General features: G+C 36.3%; 1 protein-coding gene across 7 annotated transcripts in view; it reads right to left on the bottom strand.

Annotated features, from left to right (window-relative positions):
- Positions 1-234: 234 nt before the first annotated feature.
- Positions 235-27,769, bottom strand: part of PTPRG (protein tyrosine phosphatase receptor type G) — a 655,485-nt gene continuing 627,950 nt past the window's right edge. For 5 of the 7 annotated variants that reach the window (XM_063291516.1, XM_063291515.1, XM_063291518.1 and 2 more), the window contains 15 exons: positions 24,671-24,767; positions 23,411-23,493; positions 23,054-23,188; positions 21,626-21,760; positions 20,450-20,613; positions 18,685-18,820; positions 17,757-17,903; positions 15,816-15,909; positions 14,892-14,968; positions 14,174-14,302; positions 12,063-12,209; positions 9,989-10,131; positions 7,836-7,971; positions 7,201-7,327; positions 235-1,208 (listed from right to left, as the gene is read on the bottom strand). In XM_063291516.1, the coding sequence (XP_063147586.1) occupies positions 1,174-1,208; positions 7,201-7,327; positions 7,836-7,971; positions 9,989-10,131; positions 12,063-12,209; positions 14,174-14,302; positions 14,892-14,968; positions 15,816-15,909; positions 17,757-17,903; positions 18,685-18,820; positions 20,450-20,613; positions 21,626-21,760; positions 23,054-23,188; positions 23,411-23,493; positions 24,671-24,767 (1,785 nt within the window). In that variant the 3' untranslated portion in view covers positions 235-1,173. Of the gene's footprint in view, positions 1,209-6,111; positions 7,328-7,835; positions 7,972-9,988; positions 10,132-12,062; positions 12,210-14,173; positions 14,303-14,891; positions 14,969-15,815; positions 15,910-17,756; positions 17,904-18,684; positions 18,821-20,449; positions 20,614-21,625; positions 21,761-23,053; positions 23,189-23,410; positions 23,494-24,670; positions 24,768-27,769 lie in introns of those variants that run through there. The other 2 variants (XM_063291521.1, XM_063291520.1) reach the window with 1 other exon arrangement.

Below are 27,769 nucleotides of genomic sequence, written 5' to 3'. Positions count from 1 at the left end.
TCCAAGTTATGAAGGATAGCTTCTAATTTGTATGCACGGACAATGTATGAATACTTTATTTCCAAATGTTTTAAAAAACACACCAAACCACACTACCCAACAGTTGACTCATGGTGGCTTCACTTGCATCTAAGCACAAGGGACTAATTCTGTGTGTGGATCTTTTTGTTATATTGGAGATGGTTTTAATTGACATGGTGCATATGCAAATATATTGAAATTATCAATCAACTATTATAAATACATCAAAAACCATACTTTATTTTATGTATAGCAATACAATTTACATATTAAATAACACTATAATAGAATGATTTGATATACTTTTAAACATAACAAAATGGAAATTCTTCAAGTTACAAAAAAGAAAACAAAAACAAAATTAAGAACTCCCCTAAAACCAAATACCACATTTCCCCAACGGGTCAGAGAGATAAACTTATCCAGTGACTGGTTAAGTCTAATTCCTATTGCACACACTGACAATGGAAATTAAAGAAAATCCAGCATCAACAATCACTGTTCCAAAGAAATAACATGTGTTGAATCATTTTTGGAATGTGATGGCATTTCACTACGTCAGTACACATAAAATATGTTGTCACATATACACCACAAAAGGAAAAAAAATGAAGTTGAAACTAGAAAAAAATTAGCTTTATATGAAAATATAAAATTCTATGATTATATACCATAGATACAAAGTTCCCAGAAGATGCTTATTCAAGCAACAAAATATTTACAGTTGTAATGGTTTCTGTTATTTAAAAATGAATGAAATGAAAAGAATGGCTAGAGATGAACACTTAGTTCTTTAGAAACAATGGCTGCTTGCTAGTTTCAAAGGTTTAACAACAACAACAAAAAAGTCACTACCCCAAATGTTGGAGAGTTGTGACGTTTTATAAAATTGATTATCTCCTCTTCTGGAGATGTGTTTATTCTTAAAACTCAAGTCATTTTTTTTCTTGAAATTAATTATCCTCTGTAGAAAAGGGTTCCATTTCAAATATCTAACAAAAATACTAAAAACAGTCAAATAGCTAAAACTATAATGTCTGAGGCCAAGTACTTTCACTGTGGTTTGTCTTTCTTTCTCCCCCTGTTCGTATGCCTGCCCTACACAGATGGGTGTAGCTGGTATTGTTTATAATGGCAACCAAAAGAGAAAGCTCAAACGATACACAAGCCAGAGTAGAGAATTACATCTGTAACAAAAAAGAAATGCATTAGAGACATTTCCAGTTCATATAAAATTCACTGTCATAAGCATCAATAATGGGAATGGGTAGCAGAAGAAAATGAATTTTGAAAGCATGGCTGCTCAGTCATTCAGATCATGACATTTTCCTCTTTCCCCCCCCCTTTAATTGTACCATTATTTTTGCTAGGAATTAGTATTATGCTTCTTTGGTAAAACGGATAGCTCTACTTTAAAAGAGAATAGCTCTTTATAAGAAAACAGGCATTTATAACAAATCATTGTGCTGTGTCATGAAAAAGGAAAGGGAGAATATTTCAGTACTTTCCAATCAGTCTCCTTCAGTTTAAAGAAATAATTTAGAAGAGTTAGGAAGCAGGTTTTGCTCTTCTCATTATATTCCCAATTATAATAGATTTGAATACTCTGTCTTCCTCGTATATACACATACATATATACCTTAGGGTTTTTCATATATATTCTGAATTGATTAAAAAATTAGAAAAAAGCATCACTGTATGCATGACTGATGAATTAATATAAAGTGCTTCTAATATTAACTGCTGGATCAAACAATACAAAATAAAACACATATTTGAGATGAAGATTACACTAGGAATGAGCTTAAGATATTTCAATTGACTGGAATTTAGTAAAGAACTCAAGGCATCAACTCATGCCTTGGGGTGAGCATCCAAATACAGAAGATCATGTGTTTGAGAATATCCATATTGTAACTATGTTTTCTTAATTCCCAATGACTTTTGTAAAGCCCAGTGATTCAATTCTTTTGAATAAAGCACTTGTGTTTACAAATTAATCAAAGTTTAGATATCATCAAGATCCCATTTTTCTCCACAAATGAATAGAACTTGAGTCTAGCAGGAAGGATGAGTACAAGATCTATCTTGAAGAACAAGGCCAAGTAGAAATGTAAAATAAACAGTAAAGGAATAAACACTCTTAAGCATTTATTTGGGAGCAGCCATAAAACCCCAATCCAGGAGATGTTAGTTGTGCTTAAAGAAAATTGAACTTAATGGGAGTCAAATCTTGATCAACCTGCTCTCTTGATTCCAATTATTAATTTTGTGAATGCAATTAATGTGCACATTTTTGTCATCTAAATAGTTAAGAAGCATGCATAACTCTGGAACTGAAGAGGGATGAGATGGTAGAGGTAGTTTTTACTACATGCTCTGCCATGATTCTGAAAAAGAAAATGCTTTCCCCAAACTCCTTCCTTCCTTCCTTCCTTCCTTCCTTCCTTCCTTCCTTCCTTCCTTCCTTCCTTCCTTCCTTCCTTTTCTATCCCATCTTCATTATTTTTATAAATAACTCAAGGCGGTGAACATATCTAATATTCCTTCCTCCTCCTATTTTCCCCACAACCACCACCCTGTGAGGCGAGTTGGGCTGAGAGAGCGTGACTGGCCCGAGGTCACCCAGTTTGTTTTGACATTTGCAGAACAGCTTTTCTGTCCCTTCATGGTTCTCCGCCTGCTTAAGGTTCTTTTCTGCTGCTATTTGCATAACAAAAACATATGTATGTTAATTGAATTAGGCACTCAACTGCTTTTCTTCTATTACTGCTCTAGTTCTCTGTTTTGGAGCTTTATGTTATGTTACTGTCTTTTCAAAACAATGAGAAATGTAACCTCAGTAGTGCAGTTTTTCATATCATAGTGAAATTATTTTGTGGAGTTCATTCTTACATTTAATCTTGAACAGTAACTCTTTGCCCTGAACCTTTCTCTATTAATATTTGTCTCTTTGCCTGCAACATTAAGCTTAATGATCAAGAGAATTAATAAATATTTAAATGGAAGGTTATTACATGTTAAATGGAGTTACACACCCGTGGACTAGATTCTACACCAGTACTGAGAACCCAGTTCAGATGACATTGACTTTGCAAACAGTCTTGCTTCAGCTAGATACAGGTCTAATTTAAGTTTAAGATCCATACTCAAATTTACTCGTAGGAAATAGCGGCTTACATGCAGTCAAGCTGGCTTGTCACAAACACATTCATTCCCTTCCATGAAAAAACAGGTCAAAATTAAAAGTTCAACTGAAAATGGAAAAACAAAACAAAAACACCTCTTTTACCTTTTGAACCAATCGTTTCTTGACATAATTTGGGTGTGAAACAATCAACATTGTGATCATGCTCAATGGTTGTAATTTCCTGAAGCAATGCCCATTGGCAGTAGTTGCACAGCAATCCGTGATGTGGGTGCAAGCAGAGTGCCTCTTAGTCCTAACAGATGCAGTACAAATGGCAGAACGTAAATATATTTTTAGGATGTAATACAATTTATGGAAATGTAGTGGACCAACTAAACTTTACTGTATGCAGTTCCTTAACAAGAAGATTGGAGCCATCAAATGGCTTTTAGTGTGATATGCGCAAGGTTCTTATGTTATGGAACTCATTTACCTCAGTATCGAAGAAAGTACACAATGGAACTGAGAAAGTTTTGGGCATTTTCTTTAATGCCACATTAATAATAATTCGAATAGCATATTTAAAATGGGCAGTATCGCCTATTTTTGTGATTGCAGTTACATGCCATAATGTGAGAGTAACTGTCACTTTACTGGGTATTTGTCTTGCTTTATTAAGTCTTCCCATTTCTTCAAATACATTTAAGGAAAATGTATTTTAAGAAATAGTTTTGTTTCTAAAAACACAGTATTTAGATTTGATTTGTGGAGACAATATATATATATGAGTATCTATGACAGTAGCAACAACTTTGAATTCTTCTATCGAAGAATTAAAGTCATCTGATTCCTTGAGATTTAGTTGTGAAGTATTTCAAAAATGATGGTGGTTGAATGCAAAACTGATTATTTCCTCATTATGCCTTCAGTGGATATAACATGGCAAAACACTATTTTTGTCAATGAGCGATGGCCATTTATATCCGCTAAACGTGTGTGAAATGTTTATTTTGAACAAATGTTAATATTCTAATTTATTGTATTACTTATTTGGGGTGAAAATAACTGAAATCATTCTTCAAAGAAAGTAGTGGCATTACTCTGCAAATATCTGTTGATATGCCACTGTATAATTGCAATAACTAGAAGACCAATTATTGCATAGTAGTTCCTATATTGTAATTTTTGTAGCAGTGGTTGGAGCTGTTTAATGCAATTAATACTGGAATGACTGTGTTTCAGAACATGAAACTTATAGAATTTTCAGTATGTTTTAGAGGAGCTGTTCAAAGTAAGTTTTATTTAGGAAGAAATGAATGTGTAGGATATACAATGATCTTGTTCTTACTGAGTTAATAAACTTATGTTTGAGATATACCATTTCAGAGCTGGAATTCATACAACGGGGAAAATGATGACTACATACCAACCAAGTATCTAGGAAAATGCTGTTATAACAGATTCCATGATTCCTTCTAAGGACTAGGAGTGTTTGCCTTAAATGGAGGAATATCCGACTACCCATTTCTGGCTTACAGTCCAGTTTTAATCTTCTTTTACCAATCAGAAGGAGTTCGGTGTTTTGACTGATCCTGAATTCCTTTTACATAAGCTCAGCCACTTCTACACTGACAGCTTGAGAGAGAACATTTGGATGAGGCAACTTCACTTGTTACAGTGCACCATCTTATACCTTGTTACTTGCATATACTGGTGCATTATTTTAACTAATTTGAATTTATAAAGCCTTTATCCTTTAAGTTCAGTATTTCCAAACCTGGGCTGATCCTAGCATTAAATGTGTGTTAACGTGTATGTGCCACCTAGACAACAGGTAAATCGGGATAACCTGGAACGGTCGTTAGTTGGTATGTTACATCATCCCATAGGTGTAGATTTAATTATTTGTGGGAATTTAATGCTAGGATTGGCCCAGGTTTAGAAATATTGATCTTAAAGGATAAAGGCTTTTTTGAAATGGAGGCTATTTTCCCTCTGGGCCATATGTCACATGATAAGATCCAGAACAAGCGTGGACTAACTAACTAATTTGAATTGGAAACATAGAAAAATAAATTCAGGAAAAAAAGGAAATGTTTCACACCACCTCATTCAGAGAGTGTGCAAGCTGCTTCTACTGAGCTAATCCAGATAGTCATTGGGTGGAATCTAACATCTTTCCTGAAGACTTCTACTAGTACAATGGGACTTTCTTGTCTATTCTCCTCTAACATTTGAGGAGTTCTCTGGAATAGCTGTCAAAAGTGCATAAGAGGCTTTCTTTAGCTATTAAAACTAATGCTGCCATTCCTACTGAGTTTCTCTACATCCTCTGCTTATTTACATATGATTGCAGAAGGCTTTGATAATGTACTCAAGCATTTTGCTGGAAGCTACTTCATTTCTCGTTTGTACAATATAAAAACAGGAAAAGCAGTACTGATAAAGACCAAAGGGCTATCTATTCCACCAGTACCAATGTCACATCCAGAAGCAGAATATGAGCAAACGAAGTATTGTCCTTGTCGTTTCCCCCAGTAACTGAACTGAGAAGCTTATTGTCTCTGATACTGGAGATAAAATGTAGCCTTTATGCTGAGGAGCCATTGATAACTATTCTCCATGAATTTGTCTCATAAAATCAGTGTAAGGGGACCACATATTTAGCTGAGCTTCACAAATGGTTTGGAAAGCACAACTCTTTAAAGTTTAAATTTGAAACAAAAAAAATACATGTTAAAACTCATGAGTAGATTTTTTTTTTGAAGGGAGTGAAACAGATTAAGGTTGTAATCCTATATGCATAGATTCAGTGTAATTTACTTTTGAGTAGACATATAGGATTGTTCTGTAGAATAATGTAATACAATGTACAGTATCTAAGAATGAAAGTATGAAATTGGGAAGTACATACTAATTAATTTTATTTTAAAAAAAGAGGAAGAATGTAATCTTATAGGTAGTTTTTTTTTTTTTTATTAGATCGCTTCACCAGTAATATGGATCAGTACGTTTTAGCACTAAAGTATGAAAATTACACACCGGTAAAAACGGCATCTAACAGCTAGGAAATTAAGAAATTCCTTTCTCCATCATATAACATACTGTCAAGACAGAGGTTTTGTTCCAGAAAACTCAAGGAACTATACATGTAAATGTGAATAGTGTATGAATTGGAAATATTGCTAAATACTTTTGGAATAAAATAACCTGATTGTGCATTGTTGCACTGTAATTAAATTGTCCATGGTGGAAATATGATCAAAATATTTTCTTGAAATGAAAATGTTATTAAGAGCACCTGGGGGAATTAATGGAAGTATAAATCCAAAGTCTGAAATTGAATCACAAATCTGACTTGCTCTGCATTTTGGGAATATAATTTTACGTGTTCCATAGAAAGAAATTCACTGAACTTTGTAAAGTCAAAGCACAGATTCCAGACAACGCAGAGCAGCCGTTAAACTGAATTTCAGTAGCTTCCCAAAGTTTATCTAGCAATCACCAGTTTGTGAAAGACAATGAAGAACACTACTCATCCATGTTACTGGAACACAAAAGAACTATCACAGTATGAAAATTAAACAATAAATATTGGAATATGTCAAGGGTACAGCATTTTTCATGTAAATCAAAAATAATTCTCTGGCCTAGCATCCAAGATCGAAGAGCCAAGGCTTATAGCAATTAACTAAACATCATGGCATTTTAACTAATAAGTAGCATGTCTGTTGTCATGGAATGTAATCAGGATTTGTTTGCTTGCTTTTGTATTATATTTCTATAGGCAGTTAACACTGATCATATAGTGCAAACTAGATAAAATTGTGTTTCACTGTGTGAAATAAACAGAGGTGCAAATGCTCAGTAGGATACCATTAAGACGTAAAATGGCAAAAATAAATATCAAAACTTTTATCAGTGTAAAAAAGTAATTGGGTTATTGTATAACCTAGAGTCTGGCAAAAAAGGCCTCAAAAAGTTCAGTCTTCGGAAATTCCACAAATTAAGTGCCTTTAAGTATTCCTTTCAGACAAGAGATTCCATACTTTCTGCAGGATCTGATTCTTCATTGGCCATCACAACACCATTTTTGTCCATTGCCATGGGGCCATTTCCATTTTCCTTAGTGCTGATCAGGCTTAGCATTGCTTTGTAAAGAAATTGGTAGTGCTCCTGGAACAGAAAGATCAAAATGTTTTAACTGTATAATATTTAAGCAAGCAGAATGTTCAGATTGCATCTTCCAGAGTGGTTCAGCTTTGCCTGTTAAGGTTCCAGTTGGAGCCCAAAGTTTTTTTGCATCTTCACACAACTCAGTAAGCTTTACAATATTGCTTTACGATAAGGCATATTGCTGAAGAACGGCTCTTAGGATAGAATTCAGTAAACTTATTCTGTGGATAGAACTTCTATCAGTAGAGAAAAAGAGGAGTCTCTAGAAGAAATTTTTGGAGGGTGAGGGGAGAGCGAACTGCGTTTTCATCAATGGAAGAAGAGCACTGATTTCACAGGTAGGTTGTGCACATGACTTGACAATATCCCACAAGAAAAATATCTGAACCCACATGACAAGAACTTAGGACTATACCCAAAGCCTGTTCATAGATTTCAATTATTATTTTTTTGTTTGTTTAATGACTTCTTTGTAAACAACAATTAGATCTCCCAGTTCCAGACTTACAATGTCTGTAAATACTCCAGGCCTCATCAGATTGATCATCTTTGCCACCTGGAAAACATCAACAGCATTTTCATTCTCCAGCTGCTGGGACAGGGTGGTAAGGGCACATAATGTTCCAGCTGCCACTGCTCCATACCTGCAAACCCAAAGAATAATTTTTATTCCCTGCAAATCCTGGGGATGTCTTATCAGGCTGAACTGAAACCTCTATGACTCTATGTCAGCTTTAGTTTTCCTTGAATTTACCCTACAGTTTTTGTTAAGCATTTATTCTTGAAGGAATAAAACAAGGGATGATGAGGATGAGTGCGCATAGGGAACAAATACATTTTCTGCTACAATTCCTCAGAATGCAATTAAAAGCTGAACTTATACCTTAAAACATGAAAATAAAATTCAGTGAAGGTAACAAATACTGGAAGGGATTTACAGAAGAGATGACCCAGCAGTGTTAGAAACAGGCTTGATTTTTTTGCCCCTGACAAAATGCTCAAATCAATAACTAGGCTAATTTTAAAACAATTTTGAATATTGCAAGATCAGCAAAATGACTACAAACTAGGTGAACATTAAAAGTAGCCATGGCTTAATACAAGTTGGTAAAAATATCCTAGATTACGTGGATTCTTTGGGTGATGGTGGTGATCTTTTAGTCTCACAACCAATGGTCTCTGCTATTGCAGATGTGTAATTGTAATTCTTGTAAGACAAGAGTTCAAGTATTATTTCACCATTAACTATTTTATCTAGAAGTTTTATGAAGAGTTTTTAAAAGTTTATTTCTTCCACTCCTTTGAGATGAAGGGCAGTATAAAAATATATTATTGCTATCATCATCATCATCACCACCACCACCTGAAAATTTAAAAGCACTTAGTGGTTGTTATTGTCTATTTCCAACAAATCAAAGATAGTTTGCTTGATATTTATATATTTTATATTTATTTTCTATCCCGCCTTTATTATTTTTATAAATAACTCAAGGCGGGGAACATACCTAATACTCCCTCCTCCTCCTATTTTCCCCACAACAGCAACCCTGTGAGGTGAGTTGGGCTGAGAGAGACTGACTGACCCAAGGTCACCCAGCCGGCTTTCAGGCCTGAGGCAGGACTAGAACTCTCGTCTCCTGGTAACACCCCTAAAAACTATATGCCTTTGTAACAGTTTATATGCTTTATATGCAGAAGTCCTACTCTTTGCATACCCAGTTAAATGGTCTCAGATGACATCACACAGATTTCTGTCTGTGATCTGGGAAAGTTACAGTCAGTTTAAATAAATGGTACAGGACAAAGGTAACAATGGTTTAATTCAGTATTGGAGAACTTTAAATGTTAACATGTAGGATTCTGGCTTCAAAGGTAAATGAACAGTGAACAAGCTAAGCTTCTTTGGTACATCAAACCTCTCAGACATCACAAACACATCCAAGAATGTATTCTTTTGATTATTAGTGAGGCAATTATTTTGCTAAAACAAAATAAATCTTCAAAGAGCTTTACTTTTCAAATGGAGACTGAGAGTTCAGTATACAGCTCAGGGCTTGTTCAGATGGTCACTGGGAATTATTGAACTTGGACTTGCTTCTTAGTCCATCACAAATCAGACCTTTATTATATTCCCTGAAGCACTGTCACTGTTGTAACATCTCATAATGAAAGAAACTTCCAGCCATTTTTGGAGTGGATTGCATGGCTATAGAATCACATGATTTGCCTTAATCATGTGATTAGGAATTATATCTGAGATGAATGTATGAGACAATGAAAACCATGCTAGTCTAATATTAAACTAAGAAGATGTTATATCAGCATTTCTTAACTTGGTGTCCTTCAAATATGCTAGCATTGCAAGTCTCAAAATTTAAATTATGGGAATTGCAATTTTATTATATCTGTAGGACACAGCTACAATTGCTTCTAACCATCTTCCATTCATACAAACTGCATTTCAGTATAAAATAGGATACTGTGGAAGAAAAAAGTTTGTGAAACTTAAAATATAATTCTAATATTACTAGAGAAGTCAATATCTTTTACCTCCCTCCCAAATGAAAGTTCATTAACTTGGACATTTCTTATATTTTCTCCAATCTGTATAAATTTATTGACTATTAATTAATTATTAATTAATTTAGTGAATATACATACTCATCATGAATGATGGTTGGGCCATCTCTTGTTAAGGCCTCTTCCTTGATTATATTGATAAGCTCAAAGGTACTGCTGATTGGGGCATCTGGATTTGGCCATTTGGGGCACTGAAAGTGGCGAACTTCCAAAACGTAATCATCCTGAAATGAAAATCAACCCAACTAATGACCATTTTAACTCCACTTCTATACTTAAAAATAACTGATTTTTATATCTTCAGGCTCTACAATGTATAAGTATTTCAATAATCCTCTGGAAAGAGGAGCCAAGGTAGCAACCAATTAGTAGCTCTTTTTACAAGCTTCTGCTGTAGACCAGCCTTATTCCCCCTGGTCCAGCCCCTGCTGGTCTCACTGTGTTGTCCAGAGGTGGAAGGGAGGGGGGGAGGGAACCCAGATGAGCCCTAGTAATGATATTGAGGTTTAAAAATCCGGTAAGGCAAGAAGGAAAGAGAATCAACTCTTATTTCCTCAACAGAGAACACTTACTGTGAGTACCCTGTCCATCAAGATGAATAGACTTACAACTTTGGGCTCTCCTGCCTCTCCAAAGGAGACTGCATCACAGACATTGGCATCAAAGTGGGCTGCCTCCTTGTCATCTAAAAGCCTCAGCCTCAGCCTCAGCTACTTTGTTCCCTAAGCAGGGGAACAAAGGAGGTAACTTCTCCCATATGAGTCCCCTGCATCCTCTAAAACTGCATTACTTAACACTAATCCTCTGATAGAGAACAAGTATTTAATCTCTCCAAACAATCAGAAATGAATTCATTTATGATGATAAAGAACGGCCCAATCCTGCCAGTTGTATATAAAGAGAAAATACTACTGGTATACGTGGTTTTTTAAAAAAATCTTCTCCAATATTACTAGAAGAAAAAGGTGATTCTTGACAGTACCTAATGGTTCTGCTGTGACCTCCCCTTGCTCAACTTGAGGGAGTCTACTCCCTGCCATAGTCATATCTCAAATGTTGCTACATGCCCTACCTTCTAAAATTTAGAGGATATTTCTCCATCAATAAATTTATCTTAAGGATGTTCAGTGTCATTAAATATAATATCTAGCCAATTGGGATGCTTAGATACTGCTCATACTGTGTATTTACTGCATGTGAAAATCTGGATGCAATTATTCATTACACTGACAAGAAACACAAGAGGCAAATCCTATGCATCAGCTAACAAAACAATGAAGGAACAGTGTTATGTTTTAATTATGAAAAAATAAAAATAAAATAATGACAATAGAAGTGGCAATTGTTATATATATATGCCAAATGTGAGATAATCAGTCATACAAAGATTCATATACTGTATACAGAACATCCTGGCAGTTGCAATCCTGTTTTGCTGCAGAACATAACAAAACATGTTGAATATTTTCTGAACAACTTAGCTTGTCTGTGCCGTTCCTGTGACAAAGACAAATGGCTTTTTGCTAGCATGTGTTTTTAAAAAGCTCAGTTTCCATATGAGCTCAGCTTCTTGTATAGGAAGCATTAGAACTTCTTACTAAGTAATAATTAGAAGTAATTTCTCCACTGTCACATATGTCCTGAAATTGCATGGAACTTGGAAGAAAATTTAATAAATCTTAGGAGGCATATTAATTTTTGAACAAAACCTGACTATTGCTCGGATTCAATTCCACATAGGACAACTTGCACCCTGAATAAGTTGCGCTCAGTAGGATCTGGGACAACAGCTAGTGAGTATAAGTTGTAAAGTTTCTAAAGGAAAATATTGGTCTTTGAAACTTGGAAAGCCCTTTTTTCTTTAAAGTGGGATCTCAAACTGATTGTGTGTGTCTGAGAAGTCGTTTCATGTTTAGCTCTGGTGAAAACTGAAGTATAGCTTTCTATGGAAATGGCATGCTGAAAACAAAACTGGGATACTATAGAAACAATCTCTGAGAAGGAGGAATGTAAAGGATAAGAAGTCCATCGTGACCAAACACAGACATTGCACTTATCCCATTGGAAATCATTCATCTCAAGTGTTAACTAACATCAGCAGGAATTCGAATGTCAAGCAGATTTCAGATTCACCTCTGGAAGATGTTTTATATACCTGAGTAGCCTCAAGGATAAAGTCGTGGATGCTGATCTGCTCCTCATTAGAGAGGCACAGCCGGTCCTTGCTGATAAGGGTGACAGTGAACGCCTCACAGTTCATGGATTCTTCCCGACTTGGCCAGTACACAAACTCATCTTCTGCCTGAAGACAATTGAATCAAACAGAAGACATTTTAAATATATTTCTTTAATCTTTAAATAGGCAGAATTCACCAGGTCAAAACTTCATTTAGCAGGCAAGATCACAAACTAATTTTCTGCAAAATGCTTCTCTTAGAAAAGAACAGTATAAGCCAGAATACTCTGTTCTTCATCACAGCAAATCTTACCTTTAATTGGTTTCATGGGGAGATGCTTATTTTACAACATTTACATGATCCACATTTTACAGGGGTAAGGATTCCCAGAAATACAGTTATATAATTAGGTATTGTTCCTTAATGCCATAAGCCAGGCACTGCTATAAAACAGAAAGGTTATCTTACTTATTTTCTACCTATAAAGCCATTTAGGTCCCAATACAAAAATTTAAGATTACTTCTTATAAAAATGACTTCCATTATTTCATTTCCAAACATACAATCAAATTTTTAAAAACTAAACTTACTCTCTATAATTGAGAGGATCTGATTCTCATTTGGAAAATCAGTGTAACAAAACTTGGTAAGAACATCATGAGTCAGAGTACACTAATGCTAGTATCCAGGCTACCTCTGGATCATTGGTGAAGCTTTGTACTTCTTTGAAAAAAATTCAGATGCCGTATCAAATCCCCATATTGATAAAAATTGCGGAGTGGAAGGGAATATTTAGGTTTCTTTCTTGCTCCCACAAGGTATGCTGAAGACCACAAAAGAGGACCTGTAGCTTTAGGGGAATCATCAGAGCACTGAGAAGAATTTCATACGCATATCAGAGCCCTTCAACTTTACATTTTGACTACTCACTGGCTAGCTGCTAAGCTAGAAGGTAAGAAACTAGTAAATGTCAAAGAATACAATGTCTTCATCCTATAAAACAACTCAAATAATAAAATAAGTAAGGCATTTTAAATAATAATTTCAAAAATGTCAATATAAATAAATAAGAATGAGCCAGTTTGGTGTAGTGGTTAAGGCACCAGGTTAGAAACTGGGAGGTGGTGAGTTCTAGTCCTGCCTTAGGCAGAAAGCCAGCTGGGTGACCCTGGGCCAGTCACTCTCTCTCAGCCCTAGGAAGGAGGCCATGGCAAACCACTTCTGAAAAACCTTGCCAAGAAAACTGCAGGGACTTGTCCAGGCAGTCTCTGAGAATCGGACATGACTGAATGGATTTATATATATATAGTGTATATACACATATACATATACAAATGTTACACTGAGTAACTGTGTGTGTGTGTGTATATATATACTAAGTATGTGTATACACACACACAGTTACTCAGCCTCGTGTGGCACAGAGTGGTAGGCAGCAGTATTGCAACCGAAACTCTCCCCACGACCCGAGTTCGATCCCAGCAGAAGCTGGATTCTCGGGTAGCTGGTTCAGGCCGACTCGGCCTTCCATCCTTCCGAGGTCGGTAAAATGAGCGCCCAGCTTGCTGGGGGAAAGGTAATGATGACTGGGGAAGGCAATGGCAAACCACCCCGCTAGAGTCCGCCAAGAAAAAGTCACGAAAGTGGCGTCCCCCCAAAGGGTCAGACATGACTCAGTGCTTGCACAGGGGACCTTTCACCTTTCACTGTTACTCAGGGAAATAATGGCAGAGAGATTCAGTCTCGCAACAGCATCTGAGCGATAATTGTAGTGCATTATCAGAGATGACTGATGCAAAAACATTATTTTTAATGTTTTCACCCAAAAGATCAGCGGATAGTTCTTTTTACTGCTTGATATATAGGACCTTTTTTGCAGTACTGTTGCTGGAAGATGTATAAGTTTTCCTGTCCTCCCCACCTATCTTTCCCCTGTGTACTCCCAAACCTCTTTGCATAATCCGGATTACAAAATTGTGTTTTCTGGCTATACTTTTCATTGAAATAGAAGCAGAAGCAGGTAAATGATCTAGTTGTTTCCTTTGGTGGTACAACCTGAATATACAGTATACGAAATGAAATAACTTACTAAACTCTGGTTATCTGGAAGCATGACGATGATCTGCGCATTGTGATCCCAGATCATTCTCCAGAAGTCTTTAGTAGTATGTGGCAGGGGATGCTGTGTTATGATGAACTCATTGCTCCGATAGTAGCCCTTTTAAACAAACAAACAAACAAATGTAGCAGTTTTTCATGAATGGAATAATTTGGAAACATTAAACTTCGCGGGTGAAGACAAAAGTAGTTAGTGGAGTCGTCGGTGCTCTCTGAGCTTGATTGTTTGTTATGTCTGCAAGCAAACCACCAAGCTCAGAGAACCCTTGGACTCCACAGCCAAACCCTGAGCTACAGATATACCAGAAGTTATAATTTCCTGAATACATACTAGAAACAAGCATGATCGACTGTAGTTTATAGAAATAAACTATTATTTTCAAATAACATACACAAATCACTTTATGATTTAGGGCTGATTATACCTTTTTGACTACTATTGACAGCCCGTTCTTTCCAAGGGGGCATGGGACAGATTGTGCCTTGATTTTTAACTCATGCAAACTGAAATTTTTAAAATTGTATGTAGAAATCTATAACGCTGAATACAGTTCTCCTATTCGGAAAAGGAAAAAGAACAACTTCACTGGAATACAGGACAGAACAATCTATAACCATCTCTAGAGACAGAACAATTTAATATTTGGATGTTTTCTGTGGATTTACTTAAACAGAGATGATTATCTTACCATGATATAAGAGGCATTAATGTAATCAGTTCCCTTCATGCCAGGTAATGGTGCTAGTCCTACCCTTGCTCGCTCAGCTGCAGTACCAAACAAACAAATAAATAATACGTCAAGTGGATCTTAGTAATCACAGCAGGATTATTTTAACAAAATCTAGTTTTCTCCCAGGATCTTATATGGATGGTATAATAACACAGGAGATTAAATTGGTAAAATAGTCACATGAAAACATAATTCCTGGAATAAAAAGTTACTTCTACTGTCTCCATTGTCGAAATCACCAAATGAAAACTAACAGCATATTCCTCCATGAACCTCACTGAGGTATTAGAACAGGGATTTTCAAACTTTTTCAGGCTACAGAATCTGTTAATTAAAAACATTCCCAGAGTCTCTGTTGCCTGCCTCTCAGACACACACAGAGTAAAGTGTTATCATGAGCACCAACACCCACACCCTTTCCATTGTACCTCAGAAAAATTGCTATGCGTGTCCCAGCTGTGTTCACCTGACCTTCTTTTTGCCTTGGAAACCCATCAATTTCTCATGAAACCGTAGGGTTTGAAAAACCATGCAAGGACCAACCCTAGAAGACTGTGCCTCCTTGCTAGAATGCTTTCAGAATCTATGAAAACCATTAGCAGTTCTTTAGTTTATGCAAGGACCAATGTAATGGGATTAATCTACGGTATAAGCGTTCCAGAAATATTATATGTTGATTAAAAACAAAAGTACTTGGTACAAGCCATCATATAATCAGGTCTCTCAAACTTGATTATGCAGAAGAGTTATACTCAACCTTGACTCTCGAATACAAAGCATTTGAATCCATTACCTGTACCACTTCATGCAAATATAATTCAACAATTGGATGTGGAATGAATTTATGCAGAGCAGCAATCAGATTCAAAGATGAGATCTTACATGGCACTACTGATGAGTTTCTGTTCTTCTCTTTGTTGCAATCCTTCTGAGCACTAAAGCATTCTATGTATTTTGCATTGCACTGCATAACCAGCTATAAAATTTAAACAGAAAAGAAGCAAGATTAATTCTTGACCAGTCTTTTAAAACACAAATACACACATGCCTTTTTATTTCTGAAAAAACTGAATCCTTAGAAAACCAAAGTGTATTGTCATGGTTAAAAGAATTCAGAATGCTAAAAAGAACCAAACTCCCTGCATTAAAAACGTATTTATACAAATGTTTGTTGGTTCTTGTCTGCATAATTCTCATTTTTAAGTAAATGAAATTCTATTTCATCTTGATTTGACAAGTTCAATTTAACTTTTCCTGAAGATATATTCCAATGATATAAAGGGAAAAAACATATAACAAAAATATGTCTCTGGAAAGTAAAACTTTTTACTTTGTAAAGCATCAAAACAAAGCTATGCTTGAAGAATTTTTCCTCCTACTTACTGTTATTGGGAACCTCTAACATTGCAACTAACATCAAGTTATTTAGGCTAAGCTATATTGTTTGCCAAGTAAATTTTTATAATTTATCCATTGTGCAAAATGAATGGTTGTGACCAATTTGTGGGACACTTTGCAGATAAAGTGCCTTGCAAATATTCCAGTTTTGATTCCACAATTAAATAAATATCTTTTGACTTGTCCTGATACATGCATGCTGCATTTTCAAATTCTGTTAAGGTATGGACAAGATCCTTGGATGGGTAAAATTAGATGTATGCCTACCTAAGTCTTACTCTTCTAGACAATTTTAGGCAGTCAATATGTGTGGATAATGAGTAGTAAATATCTGTTTGACTTTTACCAAGCTTCAAGGAAGTGACTGTGAAACTCTTGTTTTTTTAAAAAATATCTTTATACTTGCAGTACTGTGCAGGTAGATCTTGCTTAATGACTGCCCTGTTTATCAACTGTTCGAAGTTATGATGGCACTAAAAAAGTAACTTTACAACCAGTTGCAGTGTCCCCTTGGTCATGTGATCAACATTCGAGTGCTTCACAACCAGTGGGCATTTACAGCGTCCTGTGGTCATGTGATCACCATTTGCATGTTTCACAACTGGCTTCTGACATGCAGAGTCAATGGAGAAGCTGGCAGTAAAATCACAAGTTGCAGTCACATGATGTCTCACTTAACAACTGAATGGGAAGTGACATAAGTATATCATGGTCATGTGATGTTTCACTTAGCAACTGCATTGCTTAGCAACAGAGTTGCTGGTCTCAATTGTGCTCGCTAAGTGAGGACTACCTGTATTGGTAGTAAGAATGCATGTTGTGTTGCACCTGGAGCCCCCCAAATGACAGCAGAAGTGCAAAAGAATGATCTTTGTAGGGATGTGCTATTTTTGGATAAAGTAAGACATTAAATAGATATGTTAAGTATTTGATAAGCTTAACGTTACCTATTTTAGTTAAAACAATAACATTGCACACACAAAGCACTTTTAAAAAAGCCCTGAAATTCTACCCTTTGCCCCCACACCATTAGCTTCAGATTTCTGCAACTGTATTTTAAAGACTCCCTTCTCTGACACATATAACCCTCTCTCGCCTCTATGCTAGAATTTGACAACGATATGCCCCGAATCTTTAGGTTAATATATCTAGTTTTAATTTTAGACTCAGTTCCCTAAGGAAAAACCTCATCAAGAATTACACAGAGGGCATTACCATGGCAGATTCTGCAGGACTGAACCATGACTTAAGGATATTATCAGTCTTACCAATTCAATTTTCTTGAATTACTTGAATGAGCTAATTATCAACATTGGTCAGGAAGGGCAATAACAATGAAAACCATTCAGAACTAATATTGACAAACCTCATCACTATAACCTGAAGTGCTTTTATCAGATCCATGCAGCTAAGGCCGAAGTTTACCTTGAACTGTTTCTCTAGCCGAGTCTTGCCTCCAATTCCAGGTATGAGAATGCTGTTAACGTAGCTATGTAGCTGACTGGCAGAAACTTCGGTCTCTTTCCCGAGAATGGCTTCCAGCAAGGCATCATGAATGAAAACATACTGCTCCTAAAAGTGCACAAGCAAGTGTAACTCTGTTGTGAATGGGATGCAAGTGCTTTTGAGTCATGCATGGCAGTATATTTGCAACAACTTTGGATCAAATATTAACAACGCAAGTTTTCAGTTCCATTGCTGGTTGTGTCTCCTGAGCTCTTTACTTTTGAAGCTATTTTTTTCCCTTTGCTTATTGATTATTGTTTTCCAACATCTCTAATTTTCCTTCCATTTTAACATAAACTGCTCTCTCTTTTTCTAAGAATATTTCCCTGGTTTACTTGTATCTAACTAAAGTTATGAGTTAAAATAAAGTGATGTTATGGATTAACTTCCATCAACTTTTCTAACTTTTCTAAAAGGAATGTGCATTTTAAATAATGCTAGTAAAACATTCACCTTATTTCTTGACAATATTTAAAGTTTTGAAATCTGGGGTTTCTGCTGTTCCCCCCACTCCATCCCAAATCATCTGTGAAGAACGTATAAACTGAATAAATAATTCAGAGTAAACTGAGTTTTACATAAATGAAAAATAATCTATCTGTATATACACATCCCAAGAATGGATGAATATATCTGTGCGGTCACTAAGAGTCAACACTGACCTGATGGCACATAATGATTCTTTATATATATACTTGACAGAAATAACAAACACAAGAAATTTAATCTGCAAATTATGGTGTTATTTTAGTAGTAAAATAACTGCAGCAGTTAACCTTCACATAACACAATTTAATTGGCAACAACTGATTGTAGTAAGGATAATGAATACATTTCTGATTCTTACCTCGGTCTGGACGAGGTAGTTGCGCTGTGTCCTGATGTGTTTCAGGAAACCCAGGACATTAACTGTGCTTTTGTCTTTTATCTGTTGCAGCATACTGTCTATTACAATGTAGGTACCAGTCCTGCCAACACCAGCACTAAAAGAAAAAATAAAAATCAGCAGAAAACCTAATTAAATATGAAGAAAGGATGCTTAAATGCTAATACTAATTTTCATAACACCCATGGATGTGCTGCAAGCAATGTTCAACCGGAACCTTTCCAATGGAGTAGGATGTGGCTCATGATGCTGGGAGCAGGCCCAAAATTGGCATCCTGTAATATGCCTTTGGCATGAAACCAGTTCTTTATGGATTTTTGGCAGAAGTGGCATAAATTATCCTAAGCTGATATCCCTGAAGATCTCACTGCCACCACCCCAAAATGATACACTGAATTTTAATATAAGTTGTAGTACTTCAACCAACTTTAAAACTTCTCTGTGGCTGATGAAATGTTTGCTTTGCCACAAGGGCTTCAATTTTTTTCTCTCTGAAGATAAATGCCTTATATGTTTTCTTTCACTTTCCCTTTTTTATATTCAACTGTCAACTGCCTCTCTCTTCCTTTACTTCTCTAAGTTCTTTATTTGCATGCTAACAAAACACTATTTCATCACAGCCTTCACCTAATATTTAGGGGTCTTCTTCTGTCACAGCGCATTTTCTAGATAGCACGTTCAGGGAGGAACTGCCCCTTGCATGGAGAGTTAATGGACGCTATTTCCCTACTAGTTCAATGCTAGATATGACTCAAAGTCTGCTATCCAGTTGTAATAACTGAGTTACAATTTTAGATCAGGTTTTGGAATGCTTACTCATTTGTTTAAATTTCAGAGGTGATTACATGGGTAAGCTTAGTAATCAGTATCAGTTAGAAACAATTATACTTGTACAGCAACTTCAAAATGGATGACACTTAGAACCTTGTTCTGTGTATTCTTTCTGATGTATCAAACATTTTCATTGGGTATCATAACATACTTTCCAATTCAGGAGAATGAACTTCTCCAAAGAAAGCATGCAGAGAAAATTATGAATTCAAGTACTGATGATGAACCTTTTCAGGTTTTTTTTTTTTTAGGTTTATAGGAAAAAATAACCTAGGAATGCTAGTATATACAAATCTAGGAAGTATAAGCTCTTTTTGGCAATCAGGATACATTAAGGAGTCCAATGAATGCAAGTATACCCATTTCCCTGACCATTTTTTTGTTTGTTTAGCTTTGTACCTACATATGATACAGTGCCTTTCAGTAGTGTTTCCAGAGTACTTTACATTAAAAAAAAATCCAGAACTAGATAACATCACACTTGTGATAGTGACTTAGAATGAAACTTTGGTTTATCCCTAGATTCCGTGAATGACCTTGGAAAAATAATACTGTGACTCAGACTCAACCTCTGTGTTATATATATTTTCTGTTACCATGGTAGATGTAGTTATTTATTTTTATTTATATATTGAGTGTGTATTTTGCCAAATGCATTTAGACTTACAAGAAAGTCAGCAGTTAAAAAAAGCAGGCATATATATGATGGAACATCCAAGGCAAAGAACAGAAAACAGTATAACGTGCACAACAAACAATATAGACAAGTAAAATGTCCACAAGAACAGGTGATGGACATACAGATGTGGTAAATAATAACCAAACCACAATTACAACTGTGCCTTAATCTACACTATGTTGTCCCCAAGAATGGGTTGACAATGTTCAAACTTACCTACAATGTACGATTACTGGACCCATCTCAGCAGCTCTGGCTGCAGAGGATCTTCTCACAAATGTCAGCACTGGAAGTGCATATTCAGGTACTCCCATGTCAGGCCACTGTGTGTAATGGTACTGAATGACTGTCCTTTCATTCTGACGTCCTTTGGGGTTCCCCTTTTGATCCAGAATTCATGAAACATATACAGGTATAAAATATTAATATTAATTAAGATCAAGGTTTCCTTGTACTCACATTCATCCTTCTCTGTACTGCTATTCAACTCTCTCTGGACACCTTAGAGCAGAAGAAATGGTGCTGTAATGTAAGGATTTTACCTGAAAAAGGGCTGTAAATTCTCATACGATAGTACTATCTGACAATTGACATACACTTTGTATTACAAGGAAGCCTACTTTGTAATTTGGCACTCTTGGACTGCCACCTCAATTTATTTGTAAGAGGCAGTTTCTAATAGGTTCTCATTCTCCCACCTGAACTGAAAACTATCCTCCAGAAATGGAATTAAGTCAGATAAACTTTGATCTTTGCGTTCCAGGTTCATTGCTGTATTTCACTTGAATTTTAAGTAAGAGTGAATTTTAAGTAAAAGTTATTGGACTACAGTCCTATAATCCTTGATTATATTGATTGAACTTATAGGAGTAGGAATTGAACATGAAACTATTTATGTGGCAGTCTTTATACATTTTTGGGATCCAACAAAACTCACAGTCCTAATCTTGCTGTTTGTTTAATTTGCTTATCTTTGATGTTGAGCCTATTCAGAAAACCATTACAGTAATTTATGATGGCTAATATGAGTTCCTTGTTCTACAATGTCAAATGTGAAAAAAGATGTTGATGAACTATTTTCTTTTTCATTCACTCGTAGTGTTCAATCATTGTACTCATTTGTCCCAGCCATTAAGAATTCTTAACTTCCCAAACCTTGTCAAATTGTAAAAACATACGAGCTGATTTTCTGCTATGTGCGTCACATTGTTTTGATTTCATTGTTTCTATTGTTTTCTGGTCCTTTCTGCTTTGTTGTGCACTGCAGCGAGTCTCGTGATTGCAACCATCTACAAATACTGTATGTATGAATCAATCAATCAGTCACGCTCAGTAGCCACATCCCAAATGGACACTTATTTTTGAAAAACATAGTGTAATGGTTTTGCTCACTTTTTTCATTTTTGCATTCCTGACTGTGAAGCGGCGGACAGTGTAGCAAGCATGTACTTTTGTGCTCTTCAGTGTGACAATGATATGGCCATATTCCTCACTGTTTTCAGTTGGCCAATATTGGTCACATTTTCTCTGAGGAAAGAAGAACAACATAAGATGTTAAAGTCTGAAGCACACTAGAGAACACTGAATTAAGAACTATTCAATCAGAGATCTGGCTGAATAAAAGAGCTGTGCTTCTCTTTCTTAGTTCTGGACTAACTGCTTATGTTTTTTACCCTTTGCTAAGAATGGTCATTTTATTGATAGCTTATTATATATAATAAATTGTTTAGGACATTATTTATGAAATATGTTTGTAATATAGATTATCTGATCTACTTTTACACGAATTCATCATTGCTAGAATAATTTCATTTTTGTTAATGTCTTATATATGTATATATTTTACCATTTTCATCAGGTTTTTATTTGTGCTAGCCTTAGCTACATGTTGTTTTCCAACTGCTACTATGAATTATTTTGACTATAGTTTTTATGGAATGATAAGGTAAAGGTAAAGGTTTCCCTTGACGTAAAGTCCAGTCGTGTCCGACTCTAGGGGGCGGTGCTCATCTCCGTTTCCAAGCCTTGGAGCCGGCGTTGTCATAGACACTTCCAGGTCATGTGGCCGGCATGACTCACGGAACGCCGTTACCTTCCCGCCGAAGCGGTACCTATTGATCTACTCACATTTGCATGTTTTCGAACTGCTAGGTGAGCAGGAGCTGGGACGAGCAACGGGAGCTCACCCCGCCGCGCGGTTTCGAACCGCCGACCTTCCGATCGGCAGCTCAGCGGTTTAACCCGCAGCGCCACCGCGTCCCTTATGGAATGATAGCATACATATAAAAATGAAGAGTGTGTCTGGAATTAAACTGGAACATACCAGCTTCTCTAGGCCTTATTTTTCATGGCCTACAATAATTTTGGAAGCCTTTTTTGATTCCTCTTTCTAGAAGCAAAACAGTTCAGCCAATGTTAGCTGGTGAACCTTCTTGTCCCGTTCTTCTTTCAAGACAGCTCAGCCAATTGCTTCTCCAAGCTTTTAATCACCCTAGAATATATTTAAGGATTCTTCTAAATCTAGGATTCCTGAATAGTGATAGGAAGGTGCCAAAGTGGCCTGAACAAGTTAAAGGAGCCCCTAGGTTGAGCATATTATATTAGTGGTATGGAAGGGTATGGAAATAAACTCTTTTCATGTCATGTCTGTTACACGTTACCCAAGAACAGAAATGAAATCTTCTACATATAGTGATTTATTATTACAGTTTATATTACAATGAAACCAATCCAACTCCTTAACAAATCTGAAGAAGGATCACACATTTCTGGCAAACTGAGAAAAATGCTATTACAACAAATGCATGCTATTCCTCTTACTCTTCCTTTTTCCACAAGATTTGTAATCATGATGATAATTCCGGTGTTTTGCTCCCAAACCATTCTCCAAAAATCTTCAAATGTTGACTTTAAAGGACCCTGGGTGGCGATGTAGGCTTTTGCTTTGTTGTAACCCTTGAAAGAAAATCACAACGGTACATAAGATAAAAGTATCTGCATAGCAATCATATTAATAATGTATACATCTCAGCAGCAGATCTCTTTCCTACTGAACGTTTGAGGAGTTTGGAGCTGAAGAAGTTGGAAAATGAAAAGTTCTACACGCATTAAAAGTTTCTATTTCTTCTGAGGGACAATATTTCTCAAGAGAGTTGAGGAAGTGACAAAACAACTTACATCAACATAATTGGCATTAATGTAGTCGCTGTGCTTTGAATCTTTTCCTGGTAAAGGTCTTAGTTTCACTCGACTGTGATCATCTGCAGAAAAGAAAAAGGAGAGCACACATTTAAGGAAGTAAGTCTGATGCATTTTTCTTTCTCAGTATGTGATTGACTAATGAGAGAACTGAAAAGCTAACCCTTCCTTTCTCTCTCATATCAGAAAATGTTAGAGGAACTGGACTGATTTAAAAGTAGGTTGTTCAGCAAAGAGGAAGTATTTTCTCAGTAGGTGATCAAGCTGTTTTGACGGTTTTCTTGGAACACCTGATCATATAATTAATCAACTTTATTAATCAATTTGGGGTGCGATGGAATGCCAAGGACAATCAGCTAAGCACTTCGGTGAGATCCAATTAGTGTCTTTCCACCAACAGACGTTATGGGTCACAGAAAGGAGGCACTTCTGTTCTGGGAAGTTGGAACTCTTCAGAGATAGGTGTGAGGAAGAACTACTTTTATGAGGCTGCATCAGAATTTTGGCAATGCTATTGTTCAAAATTGGCATTCATTTCTCATCATGGCAGGAAAAACTGGTATGTCCCTGGAGACTGGCGTAATGCAGGTTAAAGAAACTTAGCAAAATGTGTGCAGGGGAAAGGAGTACGTGAGTATAAATCTACTTCTCAGTATTGAATCCTATCCTTTTAATTCATCTCCATTCTATTAAGCGACTTTCCAGAAATTAGTGTATCTCAATTAGAGAATAATTAGTCTAGAACACTTTGCTGGGAACTTCTTTGGCAGAGCTGCTCTTCTAAACAAAATCTGTAGCTTTTTAACGTCAAAGAATCATCATTATCTATCTCGGAAAGCAGGCCTGAAAGAAGCATATTGTCCCTTTGATGACAATAAGTTTATTTCATTTTATTTATTTTACGGTAAGTATACCGATAGAAAGCCACTTTGGTGCAATGGTTAAGGCACCAGGCTGGAAACTGGGAGATGGTTGTAAGTTGTAGTCCCATTTTAGGCACGAGGCCAGCTGGGTGACCTTGGGCCAGTCACTCTCTCTCAGCCCTAGGACGGAGGCAATGGCAAACCACTTCCGAAAATCCTGCCAAGAAAACTGCAGGGACTATTTCAGGCAACCACCAGGACTCAACACTGACTTGAGAGTACAAAAAAATAAGTATCCTGAAAAACTGGGACACCATTACAAGGTGCACAGATCCTGTTGGTGTCTCTGGTTTCTCTTAAGGCCATTGTTACTCACATGCTAAAATGTTGATGTATCTGTTTTTGTGCTTGTTGTCGGGGTGATTGGAATGTTCAGCGGTGATGTTCATGTCGGATGTACAACGCTGCACTTCCTGTTAAGAAAACAAATTGAAAGGGCAGATAAGTGCCAAACATTCTGTTTGTCTCATTTTGCAAGCGGCTCATTCAGAACACACTGAAATGCTGGGAGATAATTGATTTTTTTCCCCACGAGTATCCTTTCAGCAAAATACAATGTAAACATATTCCAGCAAGTTCTATTAAGAATATTTTCTAGTTCCAAGTATCTGATGAAACCTACAGTGATTAAAACTCAGTCTGGTGCAAAATCCCTTGCAAAGTTTCACATCTTGCTATTTCGCCCATAACAACTCCCAGAAAGGAGTTCATTATGGTGACAGGCTGTTCTTTTGGCTAGTCAATTGCCCAGGGCCAATGTGAAACAGGAAAAACATTATTAAATAAAAAGATGGACAGAACCAGCTTTGTATCTCAGGAAAATACACTTTTTGGATAAAATATAATGGCTATTCCATAGGGCTAGAAAATATCAAATGACTGCACAGAAAATACATACCTACTCATGCTATTCCCTTTTGTGTAAATGTTATGAAAGCACAGGAAAAGGATAAGTAGTAGCAGTGAAAAATTTAAATAGAAAATCAAGGAAGAGATAAGGAAATCTAAGTAGACCTACTATATTTTACATCAATGCAATTCACTGTACCCATCCATACCTTTTAATCTTTACAACCCATTCTTGTTTTCACTATATCCGTATACTGCTTCATACATCACCTTTGGTTCTTAAAACTTCACCTTTCTTTTTCTGAGGATTTCCTGTTACACTTCCTTGTCTTTCCTCTCTCAGCTCGTGTGATTAAATTCTCATTATTCTCTCTATATGACCAGACCACCTCAATGTACATCTTTTGTACTGGTCCCTCCCTTTTTTTATTAAATCCACATTTATTCAGTACCTATTCATTTTTGACCCTTGCGCTTCTTGTCTTATTACACACAGTTCTTATATAACCCACTGCCATATAACAAAAGTATGCTCTTCCACACAGCTATTTTTGCTTCTTTTAACTGATATTCATGACTTGCAACAGAATACATATTACCCACTACCTTTCTACTAGCATTTGTGCATCTTGAACTTTCTGCAGCCATTTTTATGACTTTAGGAAACATTCTTTCAAGATAATACAGTTTCACCTGCACACTCTTATTTTTTCATTATTTCTGTATAATTCATAATCATTCACTCCATTCTCTCTGTCAAACCCAGCAATCTTTGTCTCTAATATATTACAACTGAGATTCATGCTCCTTGGATCATACAATCTAATATTTGCTGCAAGTCATTCAGGCTTCATCTGCATTGCATATGAAAGTACATATATACTCATACCCACAACACATCTTTAATATCACAAGTGTTCTTTACACACTTGCTCATAAATACATTAGATCACACTTCCTTGTTTTATTCCCTGCTCAGTGTTGAACCTTTCACTAAGCATTCCATTTATTCTTTCTTTTGTGGTCAAGATCCATGTTAACAAAACTTGTTGCATCCTAGTGACCTCCCCTGGAGGATTAGCAGCCATGGTTAAGTGTCTTCCTTCACTTAGTGGAGGGCAACTTTGCAAATTCTTCTGGGATTACTTACTTGGGTTTCCATCACAACTGATCCACACCTTGCCAGTGTTCAAATTGTTCAGTGTTCATGGAACAAAACAGACTAGGTGACGTTTAAAGAGGACATTTCCTTTGACAAAACAGTCCTCTCTTCCATCATGTAATAAGACCATGAATACATACAGCTTGCTGCTTATCTGTAAATACATTAATTTCAGTAGTCATTTGTGCATTCAGAGAGCTCTACAACCTTCCCATAAGAGGCAGTCCTATGACAGATCATACTGTATAGTTGAAAGGAGTCGTTTTGGCCTCTCAATCTAGTCACTTACTCAGGGTAGGAATCTAAAGCATTTCAGACAGATATCCAACCTTTGCTAGAACACATCCAAAGAAGGGGAGCCCATATCCCCTCTGACTAATTAGTTCCACTGTTATAATGCTGCCACTGTTAGGAAGTTGCTTTCTATCATTCAATTGTAATTTGCTTTCCTGTAACTTAAAACTGGTATTCTGCAGTCTGGAATGCATGGCACCAGGTCCTGACCTCTTTCTGTGTGGTGGCCTTTGAAGAATTTGAAGAGTGCTAACCTATCTCTATTCAGTCATCTTTTCTCAAGGCTTGAAATACATAATTTCTTCAATCTCTGTTCACAAGACTTTGCTTCTAGTCCCAATTGTCATTATCCTTCTCCAAATTTGTTCCAGTTTCTCTGAATCTTTCTTAAAGCATGGTGCCCAGCTCAAAACCCACCCATAGGGGTGTTTTGCTTTTGTTTCCTAAAAACTCTGTGCTTCTTTCTCTTAGATTTCATTCTATTACTTTAGCCAACTTCTGTAATCTGTCAAATTCATTTTGAATTTTATTTCCCTCTACTATCCCCCCAAATTTATGTCAACTGCAAATCTAATAAACATTTCTTCCATCTTTCCGTCCAAGTCATTAATAAAAATGCTGAAGAATAAAGGACTCGGGGTTAATTCTTTTGACAGTGCACTCTCCAGTTTGATAGGAAACTGATAAGCACTCCTTTGGTATGATTTTGAAACCAGTTAGGTATCAAGCAGCCCAGACTTAATTAGCTTTCAAATCAGCATGTCATGGGCTCGCTTGTCAAGTACTTTGCTGAAGTCAAGCTATATTATATCTATATAGCATTCCTATAATATACTGTATTAAGTTAATTAAAAATAACTGAAGAATAGTTTGGCAAGATTTATCAGTCATTTGGTGGAGAACTGAGGAGATTTTGGTAAAATGACATTCTGTAGGAAATTAGGACATGGCTGAAGCCATTTCAGCACAATTAGATACTATTTTCAATTAGATACTATTTAATTGGTGGTGATAGGGGATGAGAGATCCAACCCTCGACCCCTCCATTATGGGGTGCCGCAGGGTTCGGTTCTCTCTCCTCTCCTATTCAATATCTACATGAAACCACTG

Source organism: Candoia aspera, chromosome 2 (assembly GCF_035149785.1).
Source record: "Candoia aspera isolate rCanAsp1 chromosome 2, rCanAsp1.hap2, whole genome shotgun sequence".
Taxonomy (NCBI): domain Eukaryota; kingdom Metazoa; phylum Chordata; class Lepidosauria; order Squamata; family Boidae; genus Candoia; species Candoia aspera.
The sequence above is the reverse complement of the archived record's forward strand: the minus strand, read 5'-3'. Positions and strand labels throughout refer to the sequence as shown.